At 49.1% G+C, this 26249-nt stretch overlaps 1 protein-coding gene across 1 annotated transcript in view; it reads left to right on the top strand.

Moving 5' to 3' along the window:
* LOC119845819 (complement C3-like) overlaps window positions 1-26249 on the top strand; it is a 90693-nt gene that overhangs the window by 62231 nt on the left and 2213 nt on the right. The window contains 18 exon segments of the mRNA XM_038378647.2: window positions 51-117; window positions 617-703; window positions 1447-1517; window positions 1519-1654; window positions 3636-3711; window positions 4544-4703; window positions 6279-6374; window positions 11232-11382; window positions 12994-13157; window positions 14727-14885; window positions 16128-16278; window positions 17294-17345; window positions 17546-17633; window positions 20845-20934; window positions 21398-21503; window positions 22898-22987; window positions 24819-24905; window positions 25444-25527. Of these exon segments, the coding sequence (XP_038234575.2) occupies window positions 51-117; window positions 617-703; window positions 1447-1517; window positions 1519-1654; window positions 3636-3711; window positions 4544-4703; window positions 6279-6374; window positions 11232-11382; window positions 12994-13157; window positions 14727-14885; window positions 16128-16278; window positions 17294-17345; window positions 17546-17633; window positions 20845-20934; window positions 21398-21503; window positions 22898-22987; window positions 24819-24905; window positions 25444-25527 (1915 nt within the window).

Raw genomic sequence — 26249 nt, forward strand, 5'->3', positions numbered from 1 at the left:
CTGCTCTTCATTGCTACTGTGTTTACTATGCTCTTGTCATTCCTGTCTAGCCTGAAGGGATAAGGCTGACCAAAACAATTACATCTGTCGTATTGGATCCATCTGCGAAAGGAGCAGGTGAGTAGCCAGACTGCTTTGCCTTTACTTGGCATCTTTCATCCTGAAGGTCTCAAAGAATTCCACAATCTATATATAAGTGAGGTCATCTTTGTTTTTGGAGTCCTTGTATCTAACCCAAACCCTTAATTGAATCTGCAGCAAACTTCCCTGAAAAATTCTACCCTGGTGTTCGATTGTGCGTGGGAGATTTCAGGGGGATTGGTTTCGTGTTGGCTGAGATGGAGGTCAAAATCAGGCTCATCACAGAAGACTAGAATCAGCAATATGCAGAGCAATTCAGCGGCCACTGAAAAGCAACCACCTCTGCCTGCCCCGTATTCACAGTTTCCTGATACCCATCTCAGCTTCCCCGGCCCTCCCTTTGCCCTAGCACATCAGTGGATTGTGCAGGGTTCTCTATGAGCATTGTAGAGTATTATTCAAGAACCAGCAGCAAAACTCAGCCAGCTGGACGGATGGCATTTCACTGTCTCTTCTCCTCATCCTTCCTTTTCAGGGGGAGTCCAGGAAGTGAGGGTGAAAGCGGCAGATATAGATGACATTGTTCCAGACACAGAATCGGAGACCAAAGTCAGAATCCAAGGCAAGGGCCTCTGATTTGAAAGTGTTTTATGCTTTAGAAACAGAGTGAAGGGAGCAATGAATTCTTCTCTGGTAGCCACTTGCAGGAGGTAGACTGATTACCCACCTGGTTCTGTTACAACTGTCTGCGTGCACTATCGAGTATTAATGGCCAAGATACAGGAAAGTCATTGTTGGCGTGTGGCTAAACAAGGTGTTCACAGGAGAGATAGATGCACAGAAATAAGGAGCACCCAGGGAGTAGCCTACGTCTTTGGACAGGATGGCCTAGTGGTTTGAGCCCTAGTTTAGTATTTGAGAAGCCTGAGTTCAAAACCTTGCTCTTCCACAGACATCCCTGTGACTTTGGGCAGCTCCCTTAGCCTGTCTGAGCTTCAGCTCCTCATCTGTAAAATGTGGATAATAGCCCTTCCTTTATCTCCATTTAGCTCAACCAGCAAGGTCTGTTGTTTTCAGAATAGGAGTGTCCAGGTTCTATTCCCACTGCTGACAGGGCTGGAGTGAAGTAGCCTAGGAGGGCTTGGTGAGAAATGCTCAGAGTATTGCGGGGGACCTTGTCAGCACACAGGACCCAGATCAATTGTTGCTGGGTTAGGATCTGACCTTCATGGGCTTTGGGCGTGCTCAGCCCATGGATTGAGATCTCAATCTGCCACTGCCTGCAGAGAGGTCTGTCTTTCTCTCTGTCCCCACCAGAACCTGCTCTCCATGCTTGAATTCATGCCACGTTATTTCCTTGGCCAGGAAACCCCGTGACAATCATGGTCGAAAACTCCATCGACGGGGCCAACTTGAAGCACCTCATTGTGACGCCGTCTGTCTGGCTCCGGGGAAGAGAACATGATCAGCATGACCCCCACCGTCATCGCCACCATCTACCTGGACAGCACCAAGCAGTGGGAAAGGATCGGAGTGGAACGCAGGGCAGAAGCCATCAGGTTGATCATGCAAGGTAAGTACTTCTCATGCCAGACAGCAAATCCCTCTTCAGGCTCGCATTAGGGACACAGGAACTGCCACACAGGACTGGTCCCGAGGTCCCTCTAGCCCAGTAGCCTATCTCGGAGAGTGGCCAGTACCAAATGCTTCAGAAACCTCATGTTAAGCATATTGGGCGATAGAGAGTCCAGGGATCAGGCAGCTAGCCTGGCACTCAGGGGACATCAGTTCAGTTCCCTGCCCTGCCACAGATTCCTGGTGTGATGTTGGGCAAGTCACTTAATCTCTCTGTCACTCCATTTCCCCCTGTGCAAACCAGGAGAGTTGCAGTGCCCTGCTGCACAAGGGGGTTGTGAGGGTAGATGGCAGGAATTCCGCAAACTCCCACCGGCACCCGGATCGTGGCCTTGTCCCCGCTCTGCCCCTTCCCCTGTAGGCCCACCCACACTCGTCCCCGAGGCACCACCCCACTAGGCTTCTTCCCCCCGAAGCCTTGAACTTGCTCCACCTCTTCCGGCCCCCATTCTGCCACTCACTCCTCTCTGCCCCCCGTCACTCACACATAAGGCTTGAAAAAAGTGGGAGGGGCCAAGTCCCCCTGGTCCCTGCTGTTCCAGTGCCCTTGGTAGTTACATTGAAGAATGTGAGGCACCCCTGTACTATGGGAATGGGGGCCAGATAAGCCCCTAAAATAGAGAGAGAATCTGCCTCCCACATTAGGTCTCCTACTCCTTTTAGAGGTTGGTTTAAGACCTGAAGTATGAGGTTTAATATCCCTCCCCCAATGTACATTGACATTAGTCATGATAACTCTGAATAGACCTTCCTGTGCAGGCAAACGCCCAACCCCTTTTTGAGTCTTGCTGGGCTTTTGGGCCCCTGTTCATTAATGTAAGAACATAAGAATGGTCCTACTGGGTCTGACCAAAGGTCATCTAGCCCAGTATCCTGTCTTCCAACAGCGGCCAGTGCCAGGTGCCCCCGAGGGAATGAACAGAACATGTAACCATCAAGAGATCCATCCTCTGTTGCTCATTCCCAACTTCTGGCAAACAGAGGCTAGGGACACCATTCCTGCCCATCCTGGCTAGTAGCCATTGATGGACCTACCCTTCATTAATTTATCTAGTTCTTTTTTGAACCCTGTTATGGGCTTGGCCTTCACAACATCCTCTGGCAAGGAGATCCACAGGTTGACTGTGCATTGTGTGAAGAAATACTTCCTTTTATTTGTTTTAAATCTGCTGTCTATTTGTTTTCATTGCTGGCCTACGGCTGTTGTGCGGGGAATGAGATGGTTGTGGGGTGGAGGCCATTCACCCATGGTTCAAATCCATTTCAGGTTGGCACTTGGAAGTGAGGAAGGATAGAGAATCTCATGACCATTGAGAGACCTTGGTAGGTTTCAGCCTAGCTCCTGAAGGAACAGGTGTCCCTGTCACTGCACCGTGGGCCCCCTTGTGGGCTGCCTAAATTAGGTGTGGAATCTGAACTACAAACATCCCATCCATTAAGCTTTTATAATATGGGGAAACTGAGGCAGACAGTGACTTGCACAACATCACTTCACGCAGTGAGTGACAGAATTGAGAACTGAACCCAGGAGTCCTGACTCACAGCACTTTGCTCCAAACACTAACCGACCCTCCCCTCCCGGAGCCTGGTATAGAACCCAGGCATCCTGCCTCCCAGGTCCCCATACATTCTAATCACTTGACCCCCATTCCCACCCTGGAGGGAGGATTCATGTGGGTGAGGAATGGGACAGTGCCCATGCCAATCCGCTTCCCCACCAGACATCTTTCTGCCTTTGCTTCCCTTGAGTTGCTCTGCTGTGTCCCTCCTGAGAGACGCCTGCAGAAAAAGGGGGAGCCTCACAACTCAGACGCAGCAGCAGGGGTCACAGCTCTGACTTCGCTTGCCTTACGCATGTAAAGTCCTCATTAGAAGCTCGCCAGACATTGCACAGCTCCTTCGTACTCTCCCTGTTTCAGGTTACACGCAGCAGATGGTTTACAAAAAACCCAACTTCTCATATGCCGCTTTCAAAGACCGACCAGCAAGCACTTGGTGAGGACAGTGCGTTTTCTAATGCACCCTCTTGATCAGCGTTAGCCTGACCCTACACATGTAATATGTGAGCCAGAGCAAGTCAGTCTCCAGCCCAAAACAAGAGGGCAAAGGTTAACACACACAACGGTAAAAAAGTACCCAATCCAACTCCCACTGATGGCAATGGAAAGACTCCCAAAGATGAGATAGGCACCTGGCAGGATTTACAAAAACACCTAAGCAGAGTAGGGGCTTAATTCCCTTTGAAAGTCAATCAGAGTTCAGTGCCTAACTCACTTAGGCACTTCCGTAAATCCCGCTGGGTGCCTATTTCCATCTGCACCTGCGGAATTCATGGAAAGTCACGGAATCCGCGACCTCCGTGACAGACTCGCAGCCTTAGTAATGAACTCCAGGTCCTTTCACTTTTAGCTGGCTAGTTTGTAGCTGGCTCAGAGTAACCGTTGCCATCTTGACGGCTGTTCACTGGGTGTGTGAAGTTGAGTTTGATGACGCTCCAGTCCAGTTCCCCGTGGCCAGCTGTTCACAGCGGGCCCCCCAACCCCACCATCCTGGTCACACCACTGCAGGCAGCAAGAGCTCGGCACATCTCAGGCAGAGCCAGCCATAATAGGGAGCAGTTTCTGGATGCGCTTTTCCAGACAAGTGGTGACATTTTCCCTAGCTCCATGCTCACTCAGGTTACCATAAACTGACCCACATAAATCTCCCTCCATTTACTACTGTGAAACGTCTCAACTCCTACCTGAGTGCAGACGGTCCAGCTTCCACACTGAGGGCAATTCTGGGAAGGCAGGAGTAACCGTGATGTGATTGATTCTGCCCTCAGGCTGACGGCGTACGTGGCAAAGGTCTTTGCCATGGCTAAGAAATTGGTGCCCATTGAAAACCAAGTTATCTGCGGGGCGGTGAAATGGCTGATCCTGGAAAAGCAGAAACTGGATGGCATCTTCCAAGAAGATGCCCCCGTAATCCATGGAGAGATGGTTGTATGTGTTTCCTTTGACTTTTACACACCAATCACTACCCATCTCAATCATCACAGCAACTTGTTGGTTCATAATTCAAAGGGAGATCTTACTGGGCTACATCTCAAAGTCTGTGCTCACGCAGACTGATCTCTTCTCTCTTTCTCTCGCATCAGTGGAACAACCCAGTGCAGTTACCTGGGCAGCAGTGAATGGAGATTTAGACCCAATGAGCCAGATTGTATCTATGTAGTCCTTAGTGAACTTCATGGAGTCTTTGGCACTTCTTGCTTATTGGGCGTAAACATTCTGCTGGGGGTAGATCATTTTTGGTTTTGTTATTGTTTGGGGTTTAGGAGTGGAAGCGGGGGGTCATTATTGGAGCTAGGGATGTCAGCGTTCGGATTTATGGGTGCCAGGTTTAGGGCATGTCAGTGCTAGGGTTTATTAGGTAAAAGGGGGTGTCAGTGTCAGGCTTTTGGGGGTGTCAGTGTTAGGGTTTAGGGTAAAAGGGGTTGTCGGTGTCGAGGTTTGGCGGTTTCAGTGTCAGGGTTTAGTGTGTAGAAGGGGGTGTCGGTGTCAGGATTTAGGGCATCAGTATCAAGTTTTAGGGGTGTCAGGGTGTGGTTTAGGGGTCTCAGTGTTAGGGTTTAGGGGTTAAAAGAGGTGTCAGGGTTTAGCAGAGGTACTGGAACTAGAGGTGCATGGGGTGCTGCAACATGCCCTGGCTTGAAGTGGTTTCCATCATACACAGGGTTACAATGGCTCTCAGCACCACCACTATAAAAATTGTTCCAGCACCCCTTGGATTTAGGGGTATCAGTGCCAGGGTTCAGAGGTGTCAGTGTCTGTGTTTAAGTGGTCTCAATGTTAGGGTTTAGGGTAGAAGGGGGTGTCCTTGTCTAAGGGGTGTCCATGTCTGGGTTTAGGGGTGTCCATGTCAGGGTTTATTAGATAGAAGGGGGTGAGGTTAGTGATGTGAATGTTCTCGTGTTGGAAAGACGTCTCCAAAGGGGATAGTTTTGCAGCATTTACTAAAGACACTTAGGCTCTGGCCTGGCCTGATCTCCCCTGGGCATTGTTTTCCGAGCCAGCCCCCCTCACCTGAGAATACCTTGTCCTCACCTCTCATGCACTTAGTCTGGGGCTTAGTGATTTGCATTGCCCCAGAGGAGAGCAGCTGTCTTGGTGATTCACAGGCCAAAGTTTGGTCTTTGATGTCGCTGGGGTTTGATTCATTAACTGCACAGGAAGCTGCCTGGGAGCTAGTGGTGGGACCTGAGCACTGGCCTGGTGAGCTAAATTCTCTCACGCTGGTTTAATACGAAGCATCTCTATTGACTTGGATGGAGTTCCTCCACATTGACAAAGGAGTAACTGAGATCAGAACCTGGCCCATTGCACGACAGGTGTTCATTAGCCAAAGGGAGGTTCAGCGATAGGTCTGGCTGTGACTGAGAGTCTATTCTTGGGTAGCTTTCTAGGAAGCATGTGTTCTGCTATAATTTCCTATGCTGAGGGCCTGGGATTAATTCTTTCTTTTCATGGTACTTGGGGGACTTTCTTATTCCAAATCTGTCCTTTGCTCCCCTTTAGGGAGGGTACAAGGGTGCTGAGTCTGATGTCTCTTTAACAGCTTTCGTGCTGATTGCATTGGAAAAGGCCAAGGACATCTGCAAGGATCAAGTCAATGTGAGTATCTCTGCACCGTATATGCACTTCTATGTTCATATCCAGGTTTTCCCATCTTTCCATCCCCTATGAACCACGCCCCGTGGTGTTATGCCTATAAGAAGCACATGGGATCTTTTTCAGAGGAAAAGGCAATACGCCGCATTTATTGAAGATACAACAATTAGCATATGCATTCAATCACACCACACACACATACACTGTCCCACCAGTCGATGTTATGGTTACCAGTCCACAGTCCGGCTCAATCTAGTGGCCAGCTAGGTTGATCATGGGTAGATAGGAGCCGGATTCTGTCGGTCGTGACACAATGCTCCGGGGAAGTCTTTGCAGGACGAACCCAAAGTTTCGTGGCACCCTGTTTATATAGTGATTTTCCTTCATTGGAACCAATGAGTTTTGCACCATCATGCTGTAATCAATTGTTGTTTGATGAGTGCTTGTTTTCTTAAATTGTCCTTCTCATTCTTTCATCAAGTTCCTCAGGGAGTTGTCCCATGCTGGTTTTGATCACAGCTATCTTGTCCCTATTCATTGGTGCCTGTCTCATCTTTAGAGCCGTCAATCTGCCCTCCTCTGACATTTCACTAGGGGCGTGTTGCAGCCTCCTGGTGCCCTTGTGTCTGTTTCCAGTTCCTCCCTAGACCATCTGGTTCAGCAATGGCCTGCATACTTATCTCTTCTTAACTCACATATTCCTCATTCACACATAAAACAGAATTATTTTACACAGAAAATTTTGAACAGGAACATCAAGTTGCAATGCAAAAGAAAACAATCATGGCATTTTTTTACTTATTTTAAAATGCTAAACCTACAACAAATTGGTGACCCTCAAAGGTCTGTTACTGCCTTAAAATCACTCCAGACACAAAAAAATTCTCGTTGATGCATCTCTACCATTGGTGTATCAGACCGTTCCTTTCTGCTATTCAAAAAGGGTGGCTGGCAGGATATGGTAAAATCATACATCGATACACTGAATACACGCAACATTATTATCTCATTATTCTTTATCCTTCATTTTAAATCATACAAAATACAAACATTAAATCCTACTACTAGATTGGCACATGGAATTTTCTGGGGAAGGAGTTAGTGTCGTTGCCAGATAGTCTTCTCTTCCTCGCATACCCGTTGAGGAGTTCAGGTCTCGAATGTCACTGGGACGCAGCCTTCAGAGTCCTCCGAGGATCTTGCAAGAGTCTTCCAGGAAAACGAGAGAAGCTGGGCTTGGATATTTATCATATAAGAAAACCAGGCAGAAAAAAACTATTTAAAATAACATAGAGACCGTCTTCATACATTGGAAAGAAGCAATGAGTCCTTATTTGGGTTTAGCTTCATGCTATGGTTTAACAGCCTCTCCATCTACAAAAGGAGAGAATATCTGAATACAAGGCTTTCAGAATTACAAGCTGGTCTGATTTAAGTTTCCTGTTATTATTATAATCATTATTTATATTGAGGTAGCCCCATGGAGCCATAGTCCTGCACCAGGGATCCCGTTGTGCCAGGTGCTGTACAAATACAGAACCTGAAGACAGTCTCTGCCCCAGAGAGTTTGCAATCTAAGCATGCAGAAATTTTAAGGGGAACTGGATAGGTCAGGGGATTAGTTACGGGATATTGATTTACTTATTTAGATTTAAAATAATTTTAAAAAGATGCTTATGCAATGCTCTAGCACAGGGGTGGGCAACCTACGGCCTGTAGGCTGCATCCAGCCCATCAGACCTTTTAATCTGGCCCTTGGGCTTCTGCTGGGGAGCGGGGTCAGGGGCTGCTCCACATGTCTCCCAGAAGCAGTGGTGTGTCCCTCCTCTGGTTCCTATGCATAAGGGCAGCCAGGGGGCTCCGCATGCTGCCCCAGCTTCAAGTCCCACCCTCACAGCTCCTATTGGCTAGGAACTGTGGCCAATGGGAGCTGCGGGGCAGTGCCTTTGGATGGGGCAGCGCGCAGAGCTGCCTGGCTGGAGACGCACCTCCACGTAGGAGCCAGAGGGGGGACATGCCGCTGCTTCCAGGAGCCGCGCCTGTAGATGGGGCAGCATGTAGAACCGCCTGGCGGCACCTTTGCATAGGAGCTGGAGAAGGGACATGCTGCTGCCTGCTTAAGGTTAGCACTGTTCAGAGCCTGCATCCCTGACCCAGTCCTAATCCCCCTCACGCCCTCTGAACCCCTTGGTCCCAGCCCAGAGCATCCTCCTTCACCCCAAACCCCTCATCCCCAGTCCCACCCCAGAGCTCTTCCCCCACCCCGTACCCCAACCCCCTGTCCTAGCCCAGGGCCTCCTCCTGTACCCTGAACTCCTCATTTCTGAGCCCACCCTAGAGCCCGCACCCCCAGCTGGAGCCCTCACCCCATCCCGTACCCCACCCCTCAATTTAGTGAGCATTCATGGCCCATCATACAATTTCCATACCCAGATGTGGCTCTCAGGCTCTCACGTTTGCCCACCCTAGCTCTAGCACCCTGCCATGTCATTAACCACACGGTTACATCCTCACAGGGTTAAAGTGATCATTTCAGTAGGAACTCAGCTGGCCAGAGAGCAACAGAACCTCTTTTCTACCCCTCATTGTTAGGAGAAGCAAACCCTCAGCCCTCTCCAAGAACCCTGTCAAAGAGGTGTCTTTTGCAGCACGCTCAGGTCACACATTTGAGCTATTTCAGGCCAAGCTGGGGAACAACTTCCAGAGTCCTGGAGCCCTTGCAGAGAACAGCCTGGCAGCTGCCCCCTCTCTTTTATAGTGAGGGTGAGCCAGCTGACTGCAGCTGTAGCAGTACAGCATGAGGAGAGAGGCAATCATCTATAGGGTGAAGGCAGTGTGGCCTCGTGGGTAGCGCCGAAGTGAGCAGTAGCTCACGAAAGCTTATGCTCTACTAAATTTGTTAGTCTCTAAGGTGCCACAAGTCCTCCTTTTCTTTTTGCGAATACAGACTAACACGGCTGCTACTCTGAGCACTGGTCTAGGTTTCAGATGACTTGAGTTCTCATCCCACACCTGCTGGGGGACCTCAGGCAAATACCTTTTCTGCTCTGTGCCTCAGTTTTTCTTTCTGTAATTTGGGGCTAACAAGACTGACCTCCTTTGTAAAGTGCTGAGGAAAAGTGTGATATAAGAGCTTGGTATTATTAGATCCTGGGCCCTGGTCAAACCAGCACAGGTAGAGACTGACAAGGTGACCGCTTCAGAGATGTTCATTAGCCACCCCCCCGAGTTTTGTGTTGGGGTCTCATTCCGCTTCTTCTAATGCAACTGGCTCCAGATTGGCAGCCTCGCCAGAGAGACAACGGACTGAGTGGGACATGGGGCGACACTACCCTCTCTCATCCCGGGAAGGCTTGCTTGGCCACTGTAGCGCTCGTGGGGCAAAACAGAGGACATCCTCCTCCAGAATTGCCTCCATCTTTCTTCTTCAGGCTTGCCGGTCCTACATTTGCTCCATATGCGCTTTGTCCTCCTGTACACTGTCTGTGCATTATTTTCTTGGTCGTCCTCTTGTTTTCCACCTGTAAACGTTACTCTCCTATGCCTTCCTAACAGGATTCCCTTCACAAGCGCTGACTTTTATTTTTCCCAGTGGGTGCTTCACCCCCACTCTGCCCTGAGGCCCTGTCCCCACTCCGCCCACTCCCCTGAGGTCCCGCCCTTGCTCCGCCTCTTTCTGCCTCAAAATCCCCATCCCCCCCCCCCGCCAGCCCGCCGCTCCATCTTCTCCGTTCCCTCCCTCGAGCGCCTCCCAACAGCCGCTTGCTGATCAGTGGCCAGCCCCAGGGCTGGCCTGATCGGCGGCCAGCCGGGGTAGAACCACGGTGGCTGGTGGGTGCTGAGCACCCCCTATTTTTTTCCATGGGTGCTTGAGCCCCAGAGCACTCACGGCATCGGCACCTATGATTCTCTTCATCCCCTCTTTGTACGGGCCCACCACAGCATCTCATCCTCCTCTCTTGCAGCTTCTGTCTGATACCACAGACCAGGGCCAGATTTAGGGGCAGGCAATCCAGGCGACCGCTTGGGGGGCTGGGCCTTGGGGGGGATGCCGGGCTTTGGATTTTGTTTTTGTTGTTAGAGACAAAAAGGAAAATTGAATGTTTGAAATAAAATGTTTCCGGTATTCCGTATGTGGATTCATTTTTCACTAACCTCCTAGAATGTTCTGGACGTATAAGCTTTGTTTCTATAAGCTTAGAGGAAACCATTTTTTTTATTTGCTTATATATGGCATGAATAAATACAGATTTACAGCTCCTAGCATGCAAATTTATCATCTTATACAACAAGGATAAATCATGCATGCAAATCGTGCATCAAAGTTATGAAATAGGCGACAAATGCAATAAAAAATAAGGTATTCAAAAATTTAACATATAGAGGGGGGATGCCAAAGACGCTCTGGGGTGCCATTTGGGCTAGGGCCGGCCCTGCCACAGACTTTGGTCTCACTCCTGATGACGTTCTGTATGTGGTCCAGAAATATCCCCTTTCGCTGCCCTCACATATCTCACTTCCATGCCTTTTTGCTACCTCTGTCTTTCACCAGCACAAAATTCACTGTGATATTAAATAAAGCTGGAAGCCACATGAATTCGTAATGTCTTAATGTAACCCACACACCTCCTGGGTGTCGTGTTCTGTCCCATCTAATGAGGCTGAGGCCACTTAGAGAGAGATTAATGAGTCTGCTCTAGAGCCTTTGGGCTTTTAGTTCATGCAGTAGAAGCTCATTCATTTAGCAATGAGTAGAAGTCCCAGGTTCAATCCTACCCCCTGACTGGGCATTAACACGACCCGAAACCTCAGCCTAACCCACGAGTTTGATTTTCTTTTGTTTTCTTTGTCACCTCCTAGAGTTTGGAAGGCAGCATCATCAAAGGCACCGACTACTTAGCCCAAAGGTACCAGTCTCTAACCAGACCTTACACTGTGGCTCTTGCGTCCTATGCCTTAGCGATGGTGGGGAAACTGAACACTGAGATGGTGCTCATGAGAGCTTCGAAAGGTAAATCAGGGCATTTTATCAACTACTGGAAAGATGTGGCCAAGTCAGGATGGGATTTAGGGCAGAGAAGCAAAGGAGGTTGGAGAGGGATTAATTTATGAAGAATGAATAACAGGCATAGATTTGTCTGTATTCGCAAAAAGAAAAGATATAAAGGCATAGATTTGTTCCTTTTGGCCAGATTTTAGAGTGATCAGACTGGGTGTAAATCCAGAGTAACTCTCCTGGGTTGAGTGGAGTTACTCCAGATTTACACCAATGTGTCTGAGATCTGGATGTGGCAGAGATATATGGTATTACTTGACCTCAGGAGGAAGCTGAGAGCCCTGTATATATATCTAAAGGATGTAAACCCCAAAGAGAAAGAGAGAGAAAAGGGTGCGTCAAGAGGATGTAATTGGATGAAACTAAGCAAAGCAGAATTTCAGAGGATATAGAACAATATTACTTGCAAGGAAAATGGAGTTTGCCCCATTGTTTGGGATGGTTAAAACAGGGCAGGACAAAGCTGTTGTCTAGATATATCACCGTTATGTTGAAAGGTGCCAGGTGGGTCTTTGATCCCAAAACAGTCACAGACCTTGGCCATGTCTACAATGCACGGACTATAGCGGCACAGCTACGGTGCCGCAGCTATGCCGGTATCACCCCATATTGTAGAAGCAGACTGCACCGATGGAAGGGATTTTTCATCTCTGTAGGAACTCCACCACTAGGATCAATGGTATCTAGGTCAACTGAAGCATTTTTCCATTGACTTCATAGAATCATAGAATATCAGGCTTGGAAGAGACCTCAGGAGGTCATCTCGTCCAACCCTCTGCTCAAAGCAGGACCAATCCCCAACTAAATCAGACTTAACTGTCTGCACTAGGGGTTAGTTTGGCATAGCTATAGTGCTCCGGAAGGGTGTGTGTGTGTGTAGATTTTTCACATGCCCTGAGTGACACATCTATGACAACCTAAGTTTTAAGTGTAGACCAGGCCCTTGTTCAAGTTAATGGGTGTGCCAGGCACTCTTTCAGACTCAGCGGAAGGAGCAATCAAGACTCTTTCTGTAGTAGACACAGCTAAAAACAATGTAGCACAGCAAGGTCAAGAGCTAAACCATGTGGGCTGAGGGGTTTCCCTGATTGCAAACGCAAGGGCTAGTATGTAGGTTTTGTACCCCGTGCATTAGAGGCAGAAACAGGCTGAAAACCTGGAGAAGTATTATGAAAGGAAGCAGAGAGACATTGCTTGTTGGGCCTAGAACTCACTTCAGAGGCGGACTTGGGGATTTCTCAGCAAGGAAGTTGCCTGCTGTTGGTTTCTCTTACGCTCAGGGAAGCGGGACTTTCTGTGCATTTTCATAAGCAATCAGGTTTACATCAGAGAATATACCTGAGGCCTATGATCAATTCCTCATCGTAATTGAAACAATCCTCCAAGACCCCAAATATTGGGTAGCTGCTCAGCCCGAAAGGGGCAACAACTGGTTTGACTTACCAATCATTCATGCAGAAAGTTGGGGAAGGAGTCAGGCGATGGTATGGCCCCGTCAAATCTGCTCAGAATGAGTGGATGTCCTGGGGAAGAGTCCTTTAGCTCACCACCTTTGCTGCTGCCTAGAGGGAAATCGCTGGGAAGAGCAGAACGCCCGCACCTTCAACATTGAGGGCACCTCGTATGCCTTGCTGGCCTTGCTGAAAATGAAGAAGTATGAGTTGACCGGTCCCATAGTCAGATGGCTGAGAGAGCAGAACTACTATGGAGGGGGATATGGATCTACCCAAGTGAGTATGATCCTTATAGTACTGGGTATCCTTCCGAGACTGTGTTTTGTGGGAAGGTCTCCCCTCGGAAGGAATGGGATTCCAATCACTTGAGTCATTGTAGAAAGCCCTGGAGAATGCCCAGTAGAGAACAATCCTGCCTTGCCTGGGAGATGGGCAACGTGACCTACCAGGTCATTGCCATTGTTAACAGCGAGTTGTCCCCAGGGAGTCAATGGGCCTTCTCTTCCCATGGGCAGAAGCGCATGGGCATCTGGACTCATTCCAGCATTTATTTGGTTTTTGGCCATTGGTCTGGAGACAGGGAACCAGGCGTGTAGGACCGACGGTCTGAGTCCATATGACAAAGCCAAGGTGGATCATGACTAATATGAATCAATTGGGGTTTAATCCATCTCTAAGTAGAACTGTAAGGTTATGTTTTTTGGAATTTTTTTTAAACTGTGCTTACACAAGCCACTGGAGAGGATAAAAGCCCTACTGCTAGTGACAGCTAAATAAAGATGGATTGTCCTCAGATATCGCTCCCTTCCCTGGAGTACGGGGGCCATTAGGAACTATAGGGTCTGTTTGTGTTCAGCAGCCTCAGTAGAGAAGCCCCTTTATATTCCTTGCTAATGAGTCTTGTCTTTTCTCTACCTAAAAGGATACTACAAGCTCTGCTGGGAGTGGTCTGTATTTTTGGAGTCACGGGCAGTGTGTTCTATCCCTAACACTGAGCTGTGTGTGCCATAGATGTCTCTATATATGTAACCCACACACCACCTGGGTGTGGTGTTCTGTCCCCTCCAGTGGCACCGAGACCACTTAGAGAGAGAGATTAATGTGTCTTCTACAGCCTTAGTTAAGGGCCACATGGCTTTTAGCTCATGCAGTAGAGACTCATGCATTTAGCAAGAGGTTCCATGCTTGAGTCCCTGGGAAGCCCGCACTTGTAATACCGATAGACCCCGGTCGTTGGTGGGCGGGATCGAACTTGGGATCTCTGGAGCTAAATGCATGAGCCTCTCCTACATGAGCTAAAAGCCACATGGCCCTTAGCTAAGGCTGTAGCACACTCATTAATCTCTCTAAGTGGTCTCAGTGCCTCAGCACCTGTGGAGGTGTGTGGGTTACATATACATAGAAGGAGCCACTCTCTTGTTGCACTCTGTTCAGCTGACAATTGGCCCCTGTTAATAGCTAGAGGAGATGGGAAGCTAATTGACCATGCACGATATATTTATTGACCATGGGTTCTATTCCTGGCTTGGCCACTGGCTTCCTAGGTGACCCTGGGAAAGTTACTTCCCTGCCCTGTGCCTCCGTTTCCCCATCTGTAAAGTGGGGATAAAGATATTGTACTGCTTTGTAAAGTGCTTGGAGAGCTACTGATGAAACACACTACAGAGGAGCCAGGTAATATTATTAGATAACCCTTTGCCTGCGTGACACCCAGTGGAACCCTGGTGTTTTCTTTCATTGTATTTTTGGTTCCTCTTCATTAAAGAGTCTCTTTAGAAGCTGTCAGATGTGCAGCACAATAAGACGATAAGGTGTAATCCTCTTGTCTTCCTCCTGGTGTTCTAGGCTACCATCATGGTGTTCCAGGCTCTTGCGCAGTACCAGATAGACATTCCGCAGCACAAAGATCTGAATTTGGACATTTCTATTCTCCTGCGGCACCATGCTAGTATGATAAAGTACAGAATCTTAAATCACAATGCTCTGGTGGCCAGAATAGCAGAGGTATCGTGCTTCTCTGTGTGATTAGTAGAGACCCCTGATCATAGCAAAAGGGGATTTGACTAGAATCTCCTATCCAAAGCCTTTTGGGAGTGGGAGGGGGATTCAGATTCCTGGCACCAGCTCCAAATGCATCCACACTTTTGACTCAGATTTTTAAGACCAGAAGGGACCATTATGATCATCTCATCTAACCTTCAGCATGATACAGGCCCAGAGAACCTCACCTACCAATTTCTGCATCAAGCCCATAACTTCTAGCTGAGCTGTGAGATGTCTCTTAGATAGATATCCAACCTTGACTTAAAGTCTTCAAGTGATGGAGAATCCACCACATCTCGTCAGGCTCTAAGGTCTAGGCAGTCAGGCCTGGTGGTTGGAGCTGGCTGTAGAGTTGGGACTGGGCCAAGGGTAATGATGAAATCAGGGTCTGGGGACAGGCCATGGGTCAGAATCCACAGACAAGCTAAGTCAGAATTGAAGTCAGAGTCCGGATGCAGGCCAACGGTCAAAGCCAGGTTGGAGTCAGTCCGAAGGCCTGGGGGGGTCAGGAGGTGGATGCAGGCTGGAGCGGGTCTGTAACAGGGCTGGAACAAGGTCAGAGCAGGGCACAGATGAGGCTGAAGTGGGCTGGAACAAGGCTCGGGCATGGCTGGGGCAGGAACAGGAACTGGATCAAGGGCAGGCCAGAACCCTGGGGAGTCTGTAACACTGCAAGGCCGGAGGAAGGTCCCTGGACAACCAGTGGTGTTGTGCAGAGTAACTCGCAGCTCTGATGGGGACAGTGAAATACTTGTGGCTGGGAGTCATCTGGACCAGGACCTGACCAGGGATTGTCACTGCAGGCTCTGTTGGAGGGGGGAGTCACCGCAGCTGAGTGAGCAGCCCTGGGCTGGCTGGGGTTTGCCTCACACATCCTGAGGTAAATTGTTCCAGGGTTAGTGACCTGGACTGTGTGGTTTTGAGCTGAATCCAGAAGTAGGAGGGGATGGGTTGCATTTGGCTTGGCTCTGGAGAAGCAATACGTCTGGAGATCAAAGAGTTACTGCCTGGTAAGTAACCTTTTTTCTCCTTCATGCTATTGTCTCTGCAGAGTCCCCCCAGCCCCTCTGGGCGAGTGGCTGTCAATCTCACCAGCTTCATTTTCTTCATTAGCTTCATTTGCCCTGTCTTTAAATAATAATAATAATTAATAATAATAGTAAGGAAGTACAAAAGGAAATTAACCTTGGATCAACTTTACAGATCGAATGGAATGAAGACTTCACTGTGAAGGCAGAAGGAACTGGACAAGCGACCTTAACTGTAATGATAATTTATAATGCAAAGCTACGGAAGGATGAATCTCAGTGTAAGAAGTTTGACCTGAGGGTATCGGTCGAAGAAGCCCAGGGCAGTAAGTAACCACCTGTCTTTTCTCTTCTGAAGCTAGCTGTCAATCCTCAGATCTGGACAAATTTGGCTCAGTTACACCAGTTTAACTCCATGGAGAGCAGCAGATTTACACCAACCAACCACCATCTCGGCAATCACATTCTTAACTTTGGAAAGTATTTTTGTGAAGCTTCTTCAAACTCTCCCAGTTCCCAAGTCCTACAAAATTATACCCATAGGGCAGGCACTAAATTATTACAGCTACCACATGTTCTCAGTTGCAACTAATGCAGGGTCATTCCAGATAAGGGAGCAGATGCTGCCTTCTCTCATCATGGCACTTGTTAGCAGCAGAGTTGGAGCATCAGATGTGGATGGGAACACAGGCCAGCTACTCTGGGTATTGTCTCCCTCTAAAGTAGAGATGAGCCCATTCCAGGAAGTCTGGTTAGAGTCCCAACTTCCAGTGAACACATTTCCAGACAGCATGGGTGTGAAATCAGCATGGGACAAAAGTCAGGATCTTCAGCACCCAAAACACAAGCCTCTGCGGCTTGGTCTAAAGGAGCAATTTCCTTTAGCTGTGAGTAGCTGATTGTCAGTTGCTAGGGCTGGTCAGTAGAAGGAGATATGACCACACATTAGGCCAGCATATGATAGAGGGATCCAGGATTTTGGCACCGCTTTTACAGAAATAGGAGCTAGCCATAAATTATTCTTAGTTTCCCAGCTGTCCAAGGAGTTCACACCCATGGGTTCTCTCTGTTTCAGTCTCCTCTTTCCGCTAACCCTAGATTATATTTCATTTATGCCACCCAGCTGGGAGAAGCTTTTTAGTTTGTGTGCCAGGGGTGGAAGGAGTTATTTATGGATTGCAAGAGGGGAGGGGAGGTTTATTTGAGGGATTTTTCATACCTACTCTAAGACCTGTTTGATTACTAAGCCATTTTAGTGCACCTAAAAAACAAAAGAGGGTTTATCTGGCACGAAATTTACACTGAGATATTAATTTCTTTTCTTTTCTGCAATGTTTCTAGTTAAGAAGCCAGAAGGAGCAATGCGTTCAGTCTATATTAAAATCTGCATCAGGTGAGAACAATGCCCTTTAATGATAGATGATAAATAGATGGACAGATGCAGGGGGTAGCTGGAGAATCTTGGTCTATGAATTTTTCTATGGAATTGCCAAAAAGGTTATGATAAAGCAACAGGAGCTGGTGGAGCCTCGCAAAATCAATGTTCAAGTGATGAATTCTGATCAAAAGGGTATTTTCTCTTCTCCTTGTTAGATTCCTTGGTGTGATTGATGCCACAATGTCCATCATTGATGTCTCCATGCTCACTGGCTTCTCACCAGATGTGGAGGATCTTAAGAGAGTACGTCAGTGTAATCTGAGAACAGGGAACATAATAAACAATGCAGGGGCCTGGCTGGGGCTTTCAGATGAGAAAATCCAATGCAGCAGGTGAATAGTCAGGCTTCAGGGTTAAACCTGGAGGGAGACCAGACGGCTCTAAGGATTGGTAACAGCTTTAGGAAACCGCAACCAGTTCTCTCCAGGTCAGTGATGTAATGTCATCTCCGTTGGGCAGTTTTTGGGAGCCTTTTTGGGACTCAGCTCAGTCTCCTTGGGGATGGGTGTTCACATCTCTGTAACCAGCAACACAATTGGCAAGATGTGGGCTCTTTGTTGGCATTCATAGAGGAGATGCCAGGGGATAGGCCATGAGCCATGAGCCCAGCGTCCAAATTCACACACATAAATGGGGTCCGGGGCAAATTTTGCACGTTGCGGCGGCTGCTTTGAAAATGTGGCCATACAAATCTAGGTCAGTTCAATCCTGCTTTATTGGATAGCAGATTGAGAGGCTGCTGTCATTTGACTGTGCATGCCAGAGCAGACTGCATTTGATACAGTCTCTTGTTCAGTAACTGCTCACTTAAAGACATCCCGATTAATGTTTCCTTGTTACCTTGCTGATCAATTAGGGAACATGCTCGTTTAAAGTTGTGCAATGCTCCCTTATAACATCGTTTGGCAGCCACCTGCTTTGTCCACTGCTTGCAGGAAGAGCAGCCTGTTGCAGCGAGCTGGTGGGGGCTTGGAACCAGGGTGGACAAGCAGCCCCCCATTAGCTCCCTGCTCCCCTAAGTTCCCTGTGCGACAGCCGCCCAGCAGGCTATCCACTGCTGGCAGTTCAGCTGTCCCTCCCCACACTGCCATGTGCTGCTCCTGCCCTCTGCCTTGGAGCTGCCCCTGGGAGCCTCCTGCTTGCTGTGCCGGCGGGGGGGGGGCTAATGTCAGGGTGTCCCTCTCCACCCGGCTCCTGCACTCCGCTTACCCCATCTCTGTGGAGCAGGGGGACACACTACGGCTCAGGACAGAGGGAGCTTCCTGGCAGCAGCTGCGGTCTCAACTTGTTGATTAACTTAACAAGAGAGTATACTTAAGAGTGTAGTCAGCGTACGTAAAGGGGAAATGCGCATCTCTCTCTCACACACACATGGTGTGTGTCTCTGTCTCTGTCTGCCATGCTGTCTCCCCTCCCTCCATTTGTGCTGCCTTTTAGAGTGTGAGGCTACATTAACAATGAGTTAACCCTTGAGGACTCAGCCAATTGCTAGTTCATCATTTAGCAGTAAGGCATTTCCTGGGAAATATCCCACCCTCTGACTTCACCATCTCAACCAAGCTTCACAAGTATCATCACCATGTACAGTATTAAATTGTTTGTTTAAAACTTGTACTGTGTGTGTGGCAAAAAAAAAATTTCCCTGGAACCTAAGCCCCCCTATTTACATTAATTCTTATGTGGAAATTGGATTTGCTTAACATCATTTAGCTTAAAGTTGCATTTTTCAGGAACATAACTACAACGTTAAGTGAGGAGTTACTGTACAGTGGGGCCAGAGTTTTAAAAAAATGACTTCCCTTTAGACCCTCTGACCTACATGCTGCAGAGTTATTTGGGCCGGGAGAACCGTGGATACAGGAAAAGAGGATGCACGAAAAAGCCAGGCCCCGAAGGAGTCATTGCAGTGAATTGCTGCCCTGGTATAAAATGTGGGTGGATTATTAGGCAAACAGACCCAGGGATATTTCCAGCATTGGTGTTCTCCTCCTGCAGCTGCATAAAATCAGCCAGAATGCCAAACCAGAACGATAGTGTGCCCAGAAGTTGCTGCTTGGCTTGTACTGAGCATGCTCAGTAACATCTACTGACACTGCTGCCCTCACTCTGCCCCCCACTATCTGCAGGTCTGGGTCATCTCTGGCTGTGTACGCAGTGCTTCATGGGTGCCAGGGCTGACCCCGACACCTCTGGGCCTGGCAGTTCAGAGCCCCGGCACCTCTGGGCTTGCTGCGTCAGTTATGAATGTAAAAACAAAAAAATTGCTTGAGCCCCAGCGCCTCTTTCATTACAAATGTAAACACTGTGCATACGTACACTGCGGTCACTGAACCTGGGACCTTTATCATGGAAAGCTCAACTGTTTCAGCGAGAGTACCAGCTCTGTTAGTTGTGGATAGGGTGGCCAACTTTCGAATCACACAAAACCGAAGACCCTTGCCCCGCCCCTTCCCTGAAGCCCCATCCCTGCTTTGCCCCTTCTCTAAGATGCAGCCCCCTGCTCACTCCATCCCCCCTCCATCTGTCGCTCACTCTCCCCCACCCTCACTCACTTTCACCAGGTTGGGGCAGGTGGTTGGGGTGCAAGAGGGGGTGAGGGCTCTGGCTGGGCATGTGGGCTCTGGGGTGGGGCCACAAATGAGGTGTTCAGGGTGCAGGAGGAGGTTCCAGGCTGGGGCATAGGGTTGGGGTTCAGGGAGCAGGTTAGGGCTCCGGCTGGGGATATGGGCTCTAGGGTGGGGCCAGGGATGAGGGTTTTGGGATGCAGGAGGGAGCTCCGGGTTGGGGCAACGAGTTGACGTGTGGGGGGAGGGGTAAAGGGTGCGGGCTCTGGTGGGGAGTTAGGGAGTGTGAAGGGGTTCTGACCTTGGGCAGGTGGTTGGGGTGCAGGAGGAGGTTCATGGTGCAGGCTCTAGCCAGGCAGCACTTACCTCAGGTGTCTCCTGGGAGTGGTGACATGTTCCCCTGGCTCCTAGGCGGAGGGGGCAACGGGCTCTGTGCGCTGTCCACACCCGCAGGCACGGCCCATGCAGCTCCAATTGGCTGCAATTCCTAGCCAATGGGAGCTGCAGAGTTAGTGCTCAGAGTGTGGTCAGTGCATGGAGCCCCTGTGGCCGCTCCTGCGCCTAGGAGCTGGACATGCCATCCGCTTCCAGGAGCTTCATGGAGCCAAGACAGGCGGGGAGCCTGCCTTAGCCGCAGTGCTGACCAGAGCTGCCAGGGTCCCTTTTTGACCAGGTGTTCCGCTCGAAAACCAGACACCTGGCAACTGAAGCTGTTGAGTAAGTAGCAGGCTAGTATCCTCCATGCAGATCCTATCATGGCAGATGTGATCACAAGCACGATACCACTGAGTCACGTAGTGAGATGGTGGGTATTTTTGCCCAGCTGCAGGACTTTTGTAGAGACACTGCCTTACCCATGATGCCTCTTGCTTTTCCTTCTTCACATTTAGCTTTCCCAAGGGGTCAACAGATACATTTCCAAGTATGAAATCGACAAAGCCCTGTCCGACAGAAGCAACCTGAGGATCTACCTGGACAAGGTAAAGACTCAACAAGGGGCTTCGCTGATCCTGTGTTCATTTCATGGGCTCCTCTTGAACCAAACTGCACTCCCAGATACACCATGGCATCCCCACAGACGTCAGCAGGTTGACAAACTGCAACCCCTGGCCAAATTTGACTCACTGGCTCAGATTCAGGCTTTCTGCTAGGAGCAACTGAATGGGCTGTATCCTCAGCTGGTGTCTGTGGATATAGGTCCATTGACTTGAGTGGGAAAGGCAGCATCTGACATTAAGGTTGAATTTGCTTCTCGGTGTCGTTCACTTCTTCTTTCTTTGCTCTTTTCACTTCTCTAGTTCTTCTTTCTTCCATCTCCCTCACTTTCTCTTTCCCCTCTTCTTTCCCGAACATCTCCCCTTCTTTTATTCTTTTTCATTCTCTCTCTTCCATCCATCCACCCACCCTTCGGCATAAGAAATCTTGTTATTTCCCCCCCACCAGGTTTCTCACAGGGAGGAAGAATGCCTGCAGTTTAAAGCTCACCAGTTTTTCAAAGTTGGTCTCATTCAGCCGGCATCCGTCACAGTCTACAACTATTACACCATAGGTAACAGATCGCAGCTCTCCACACCATTAAAGGCACCATGGCTTCAAATTCTGCTCTGGGTTACATTGGTGTCATTACTTCTTGCAGTCTTTTCCTCCACTACTTGAGTATCATTATCCCCGTGTAACAGAGGGGATGCACTGGGAATAGAACCCAGGCATCCTGAATCCCAATCTCCTGCTCTACACAAGCTCACACTCCCTTCTCGACTTTTCCAGATTACTGTACCCCTTTCAGGAGTCTGATCTGTCATGTGTACCCTAAGTTTCACCTCACTTTAAAACAACTTGCTTACAAAATCAGACATAAAAATACAAAAGTGTCCCAGCCACACTAGTACTGACAAATTGCTGGCTTTCTCATTATTTACCATATAATTATAAAATAAATCAATTGGAATAGAAATATTGGACTTGCATTTCAGTGTGAGGCCTGAGCCTGTTTTCACTTGCGAGCCTTGTCATTCGGTGGCTGGAGAGCGGCAGCTGCTAGCCAGGTTCCCAGCTCTCAAGGCAGCGCCGCCTTCAGCAGCAGCGCAGAAGTTAGGGTGGCGTGATCTGATATTGCTACCCTTACTTGTGCGCCGCTGCTGGCGGCAGCGCTGCCTTCAGTGCTGAGCGGCCAGAGAGCGGTGGCAGCTGGCCAGGGAGTTCATGTTCTTTGTGGTGAAGGAGGACTATTTTTTCAATCCTGCTCCCACCCCGCCCCACAATCTCTACTCCCACTCCCACCCGCTCCTGCATTGTTGAATTTTTATCCCGCTCCCGCTATTATGGCAGAGGGACCTGTGGGATCCCAGTCCTGCTGCAGGGCTCTAGAGCCTGTTGTAAAACTAGGCAAATATCTAGATAAGTTAACATACCCCCTGGGGTACTGCTAGGGTATGTGTCCCCCTGGTTGAGAACTCCTGGATTAGAACTCAGGGGTTTCAGACTCATAGACATTAAGTCCAGACGGGACCATCCTGATCATCTAGTCTGACTTCCTGCCCACCTCCCAGTTCCTCCTGTTCTAACATTACCTCATGCTGGAAATATATGGTCACGCTCATCACCTTAACACATCTATGCAAAGGTAGACAAAATAATAAGGGGAACCTCTGACTACTTGCAATAATTATCCTACTGGCCCTCTCCCCCACTTTTATCTCCAGAGGTGAATTTGCTGCTAGCGTGATTAAGAGGGTGTCTCCAACAAACACCAGCCCATCATTTCAAGTTGATGGTTTCCTATAGCTAAGAAAGTCATTCCCACAGACTGCTGCTCCTTTCCCCAGGGTCACCCAGTGTGACTTCTGGTTGAGTAAGGGCTTCAGGGTTGTCTCCTAGGTGCTGTAAACCACGGCCGTTTTTCTGTGGGAGGGGGAATGATCCGTGTCTCTGATCTTCCTCTAGATGACCGGTGCACCAAGTTCTATCACCTGTCTAACCAGAGCAGGCTCTTAAATAAGATCTGTCATGAGGGTGTCTGCCGGTGTGCAGAAGGTAAGAAGAGTCCTGTCCCTACTTACATCTCTGGTACAGGCTCCCCTGTCAGCTTTACCAGCAAACATGCAGTCCCAGGGCCCCCCAGCATCAGCCCCCTCAGTCGCTCATCAGGGTCCTTCCCTGTGGGCCACAGGCAGGATGGTCCCTGGGTTTGTCCCCCAGCCTGGAGCTCTGAGTCTTGGCTGGCTGTATCCCTGCTACAGCACCACCACATACAAGAATGGTGGGACCAGGGTCGGGGTGAGGGCACCCTCAGTGGAAATATGTGGGGGATGCACCCCCAAATAAACTCATGCATGCTTGGGGAGGGGAGGCAAGAGAGGAACCAGAAGGGACTGCAAGGCCTGGGATTGGGCCGGGGGCAGAACCCAGACGGGCTGGAATGGGCCTTGGAGGAGGTAGGAACCCCCGGGACCCACCTTCCCAGTCTGAAACCTATCCCTCACCCCCGCAGAGTCTCAATATCTTCCTTCACTCCCTCCTCCCCCACATTCAGAGAGGGTTTCCACCCTCCCTGACCACCTACCCTCACCTGCGGTCCCTCCCTTTCTTCTCCAATGACAACCCCACCCACCAATCGCAGAGAGCTGGCAGCAGGACGCAGAATTTCTCTTGTCAGCTGGGTGACCGGGAGGGAGCGGGTATTGGAGAAGTCAGTTCCTCCTCTCTGCCCATCAGGGCCCTGGGGGCTGATCCGTGGAGTGGGGCTGCACACATTGAAGCAGGGCAGCCTGGGATGCAGGAGTTGCTGGGTTTCCAGCCATTCCGATGGGGATGCTCCTCCCTGGTTATGAAACTTCTGTGGAAACATACCAGCTGTTTCAATGGTTGGAATCCAGCCTGGGGGGTAGTGACATGAAGTCAGGCACTTCTTTAAAATATCTGGGTCCTCTCATTCCAGGATGCCCATAGCTGGCACCCCTCAGCTCCCCTCTGTCAGTTTCAGCACAGAGCCAAATATTGAATGAGCCATGGAGGCTCCACTCCCCACTGACTCTTAGGAAGGGATCCTCTAGAAGAGGGTGGAGACCCATTGGTGGGGCCCTTGTTCAGTGGGGAGCTTCCTGTAGCCCTGCTGTCTGCCAGGCATACAGAGAGGCATTCAGTCTCCAGATCTGTCCTTCCCATCACCTTTGATTCCCCATCTGCAGCTCCACTAAGTCCCGAGACAAGGCTCCTCCTGGCACTGACCCAGGTAGATATCCATCAGTGCAGAGAGGGAAGATAGCTGTGATTGCCAGGCCTATTTATGGTCCTTGGTTATTTCATATATCCAGACAGAGTTCCTCTGGGCAACATCTACTGATTCCTTTGCAGAGCTGCTTGAGTCTGTCTGCTCAGGATCGCCTCATTTAGACTCTGCAACCTACCTCTCCATCCCTTCTTTCTTCTTTTACTGGGCTCCATAAAACAGGTGCCGACTTTTATTTTTCCTGGTGGGTGCTCCACCCCCACTTCATCCCTTTCCCGAGACCCCCCTCTCACTCAGCCACTTTCTGTCCCCGCTCCGCCCCCTCCACTGAGACTCCCTGCCTGCTGTTCTCTGCCAAATGCCTCCCACCAGCCACCAAACATGCCGAGCACCCCCTGTTTTTTTACCACTGGTGCTTGAGCCCCAGAGAACCCACGGTGTTGATGCCTATGCCCCTTAATGTGATGGATGATTGGCTTCATGGCCACTCCCTTATCAGAGGAGGTGGGCCTGTCACTGTTTGGGTTAGCGCGGCTCACCCAGGATTCAAGTATGTGGGCTCCTGTGGGTCACTAATAACAGATCTGAAACTATGCTCTCCCTTGGCGATTCTCTACCCACCTTCCTTCCCCATAGAAAGCTGCTTCATGCAGCAGAAGATAGAGGGTCCCATCACCCTGAACAGAAGAATGGAGGAAGCCTGCGAACCTCGAGTGGATTATGGTAAATCTGTGATTTAGATCTGCTGAGTCTTTTTCCATGACGAGAGCACAGAGACAGGGTTCAGAATTCGATTTGGATTGTAAAGTTTGCCTTTGAGGCTGAATCAGGGGTAAGGTCTGGGGTAGAAACCTGATGAGATTTTGGGGCCTTAAACTCCCAGAAATGAACAAGATCAGATGGCTATTTAAGATTCAATCTAACCCTAAGTATTTATCTGCCCCCCATTTCCCTAGTATCTGAGCACTTCACAATCTTTAATGTGTTTATCCTCACAACCTCCTGTGAGGCAGGGCAGTGCTATTATCCCCATTGTACAAAACGGGAAACTGAGGCATGGAGTGACTAAGTAACTTGCCCAAGGTCACGCAGAATGTCTCAGATGGAACAGAGAAATGAACCCAGGTCTTCAGCTATCGCCATCACCATGGGACCATCTTTCTCACAGCTAGATTTGGGAGTCAGTTACACACTGAATTCTCTACAGAAAAGTACTGCAGACCTTCAACTGGTGTTTTGTCTGTCTTCCTTTTTTAAAAAGTGTATAAAACCAGGCTTGTTAGAACGGAAGAAGTGGGCAGTTCTGACTACTACATCATGGAAATTTTGGAAATCATTAAAGCAGGTAAGAGCTCCCCTTCTAAAATCACAGTGCAATTTCTTTGAATGGCCTTTGGGATAAAGGCCTGCATAAGAGCTATTTCTCTTTGCCAGAGGAAGTGCTAAAGCAAGGCTAATCTAGTCTTTCTTGTCCCCATGCGGCAATAGGTTAATGCCCTGGAGCATGAATTTGCTCAACCCACCGAGGCAGCCATGCCATGAAAAGTTTCAGAGTAGCAGCCGTGTTAGTCTGTATTCGCAAAAAGAAAAGGAGTACTTGTGGCACCTTAGAGACTAACAAATTTATTTGAGCATAAGCTTTCGTGAGCTACAGCTCACTTCATCGGATGCATCCGATGAAGTGAGCTGTAGCTCACGAAAGCTTATGCTCAAATAAATTTGTTAGTGTCTAAGGTGCCACAAGTACTCCTTTTCTTTATGCCATGTAAAGGCAGACAAAATAACAGAGGGGAACCTCTCACTGTGTTCAGCCTGGCATAATTGGCCAGTCTCATTATGGGCTTTTTCAACCTTCCTCTGAAGCAATTGGCATTGGCCATTGTGGAAGTCAAGACCCCAGACTTGGTGGCCCTTTGGCCTAATCTGCTATAGGGGAGGTGGAGTCTCTCTTCCTCAATGCTGACTTTTATAAATCGATATAAAGACAAAGTAAGCAGGGATCTAACTGAGCTCAAAGTGGCTTCATTCACTGGGAGCTGATATGACTGTTCTAATTATTTGTATTAC

The sequence above is a fragment of the Dermochelys coriacea genome, chromosome 20 (assembly GCF_009764565.3).
Source record: "Dermochelys coriacea isolate rDerCor1 chromosome 20, rDerCor1.pri.v4, whole genome shotgun sequence".
In the NCBI taxonomy this organism is placed as follows: Eukaryota; Metazoa; Chordata; order Testudines; family Dermochelyidae; genus Dermochelys; species Dermochelys coriacea.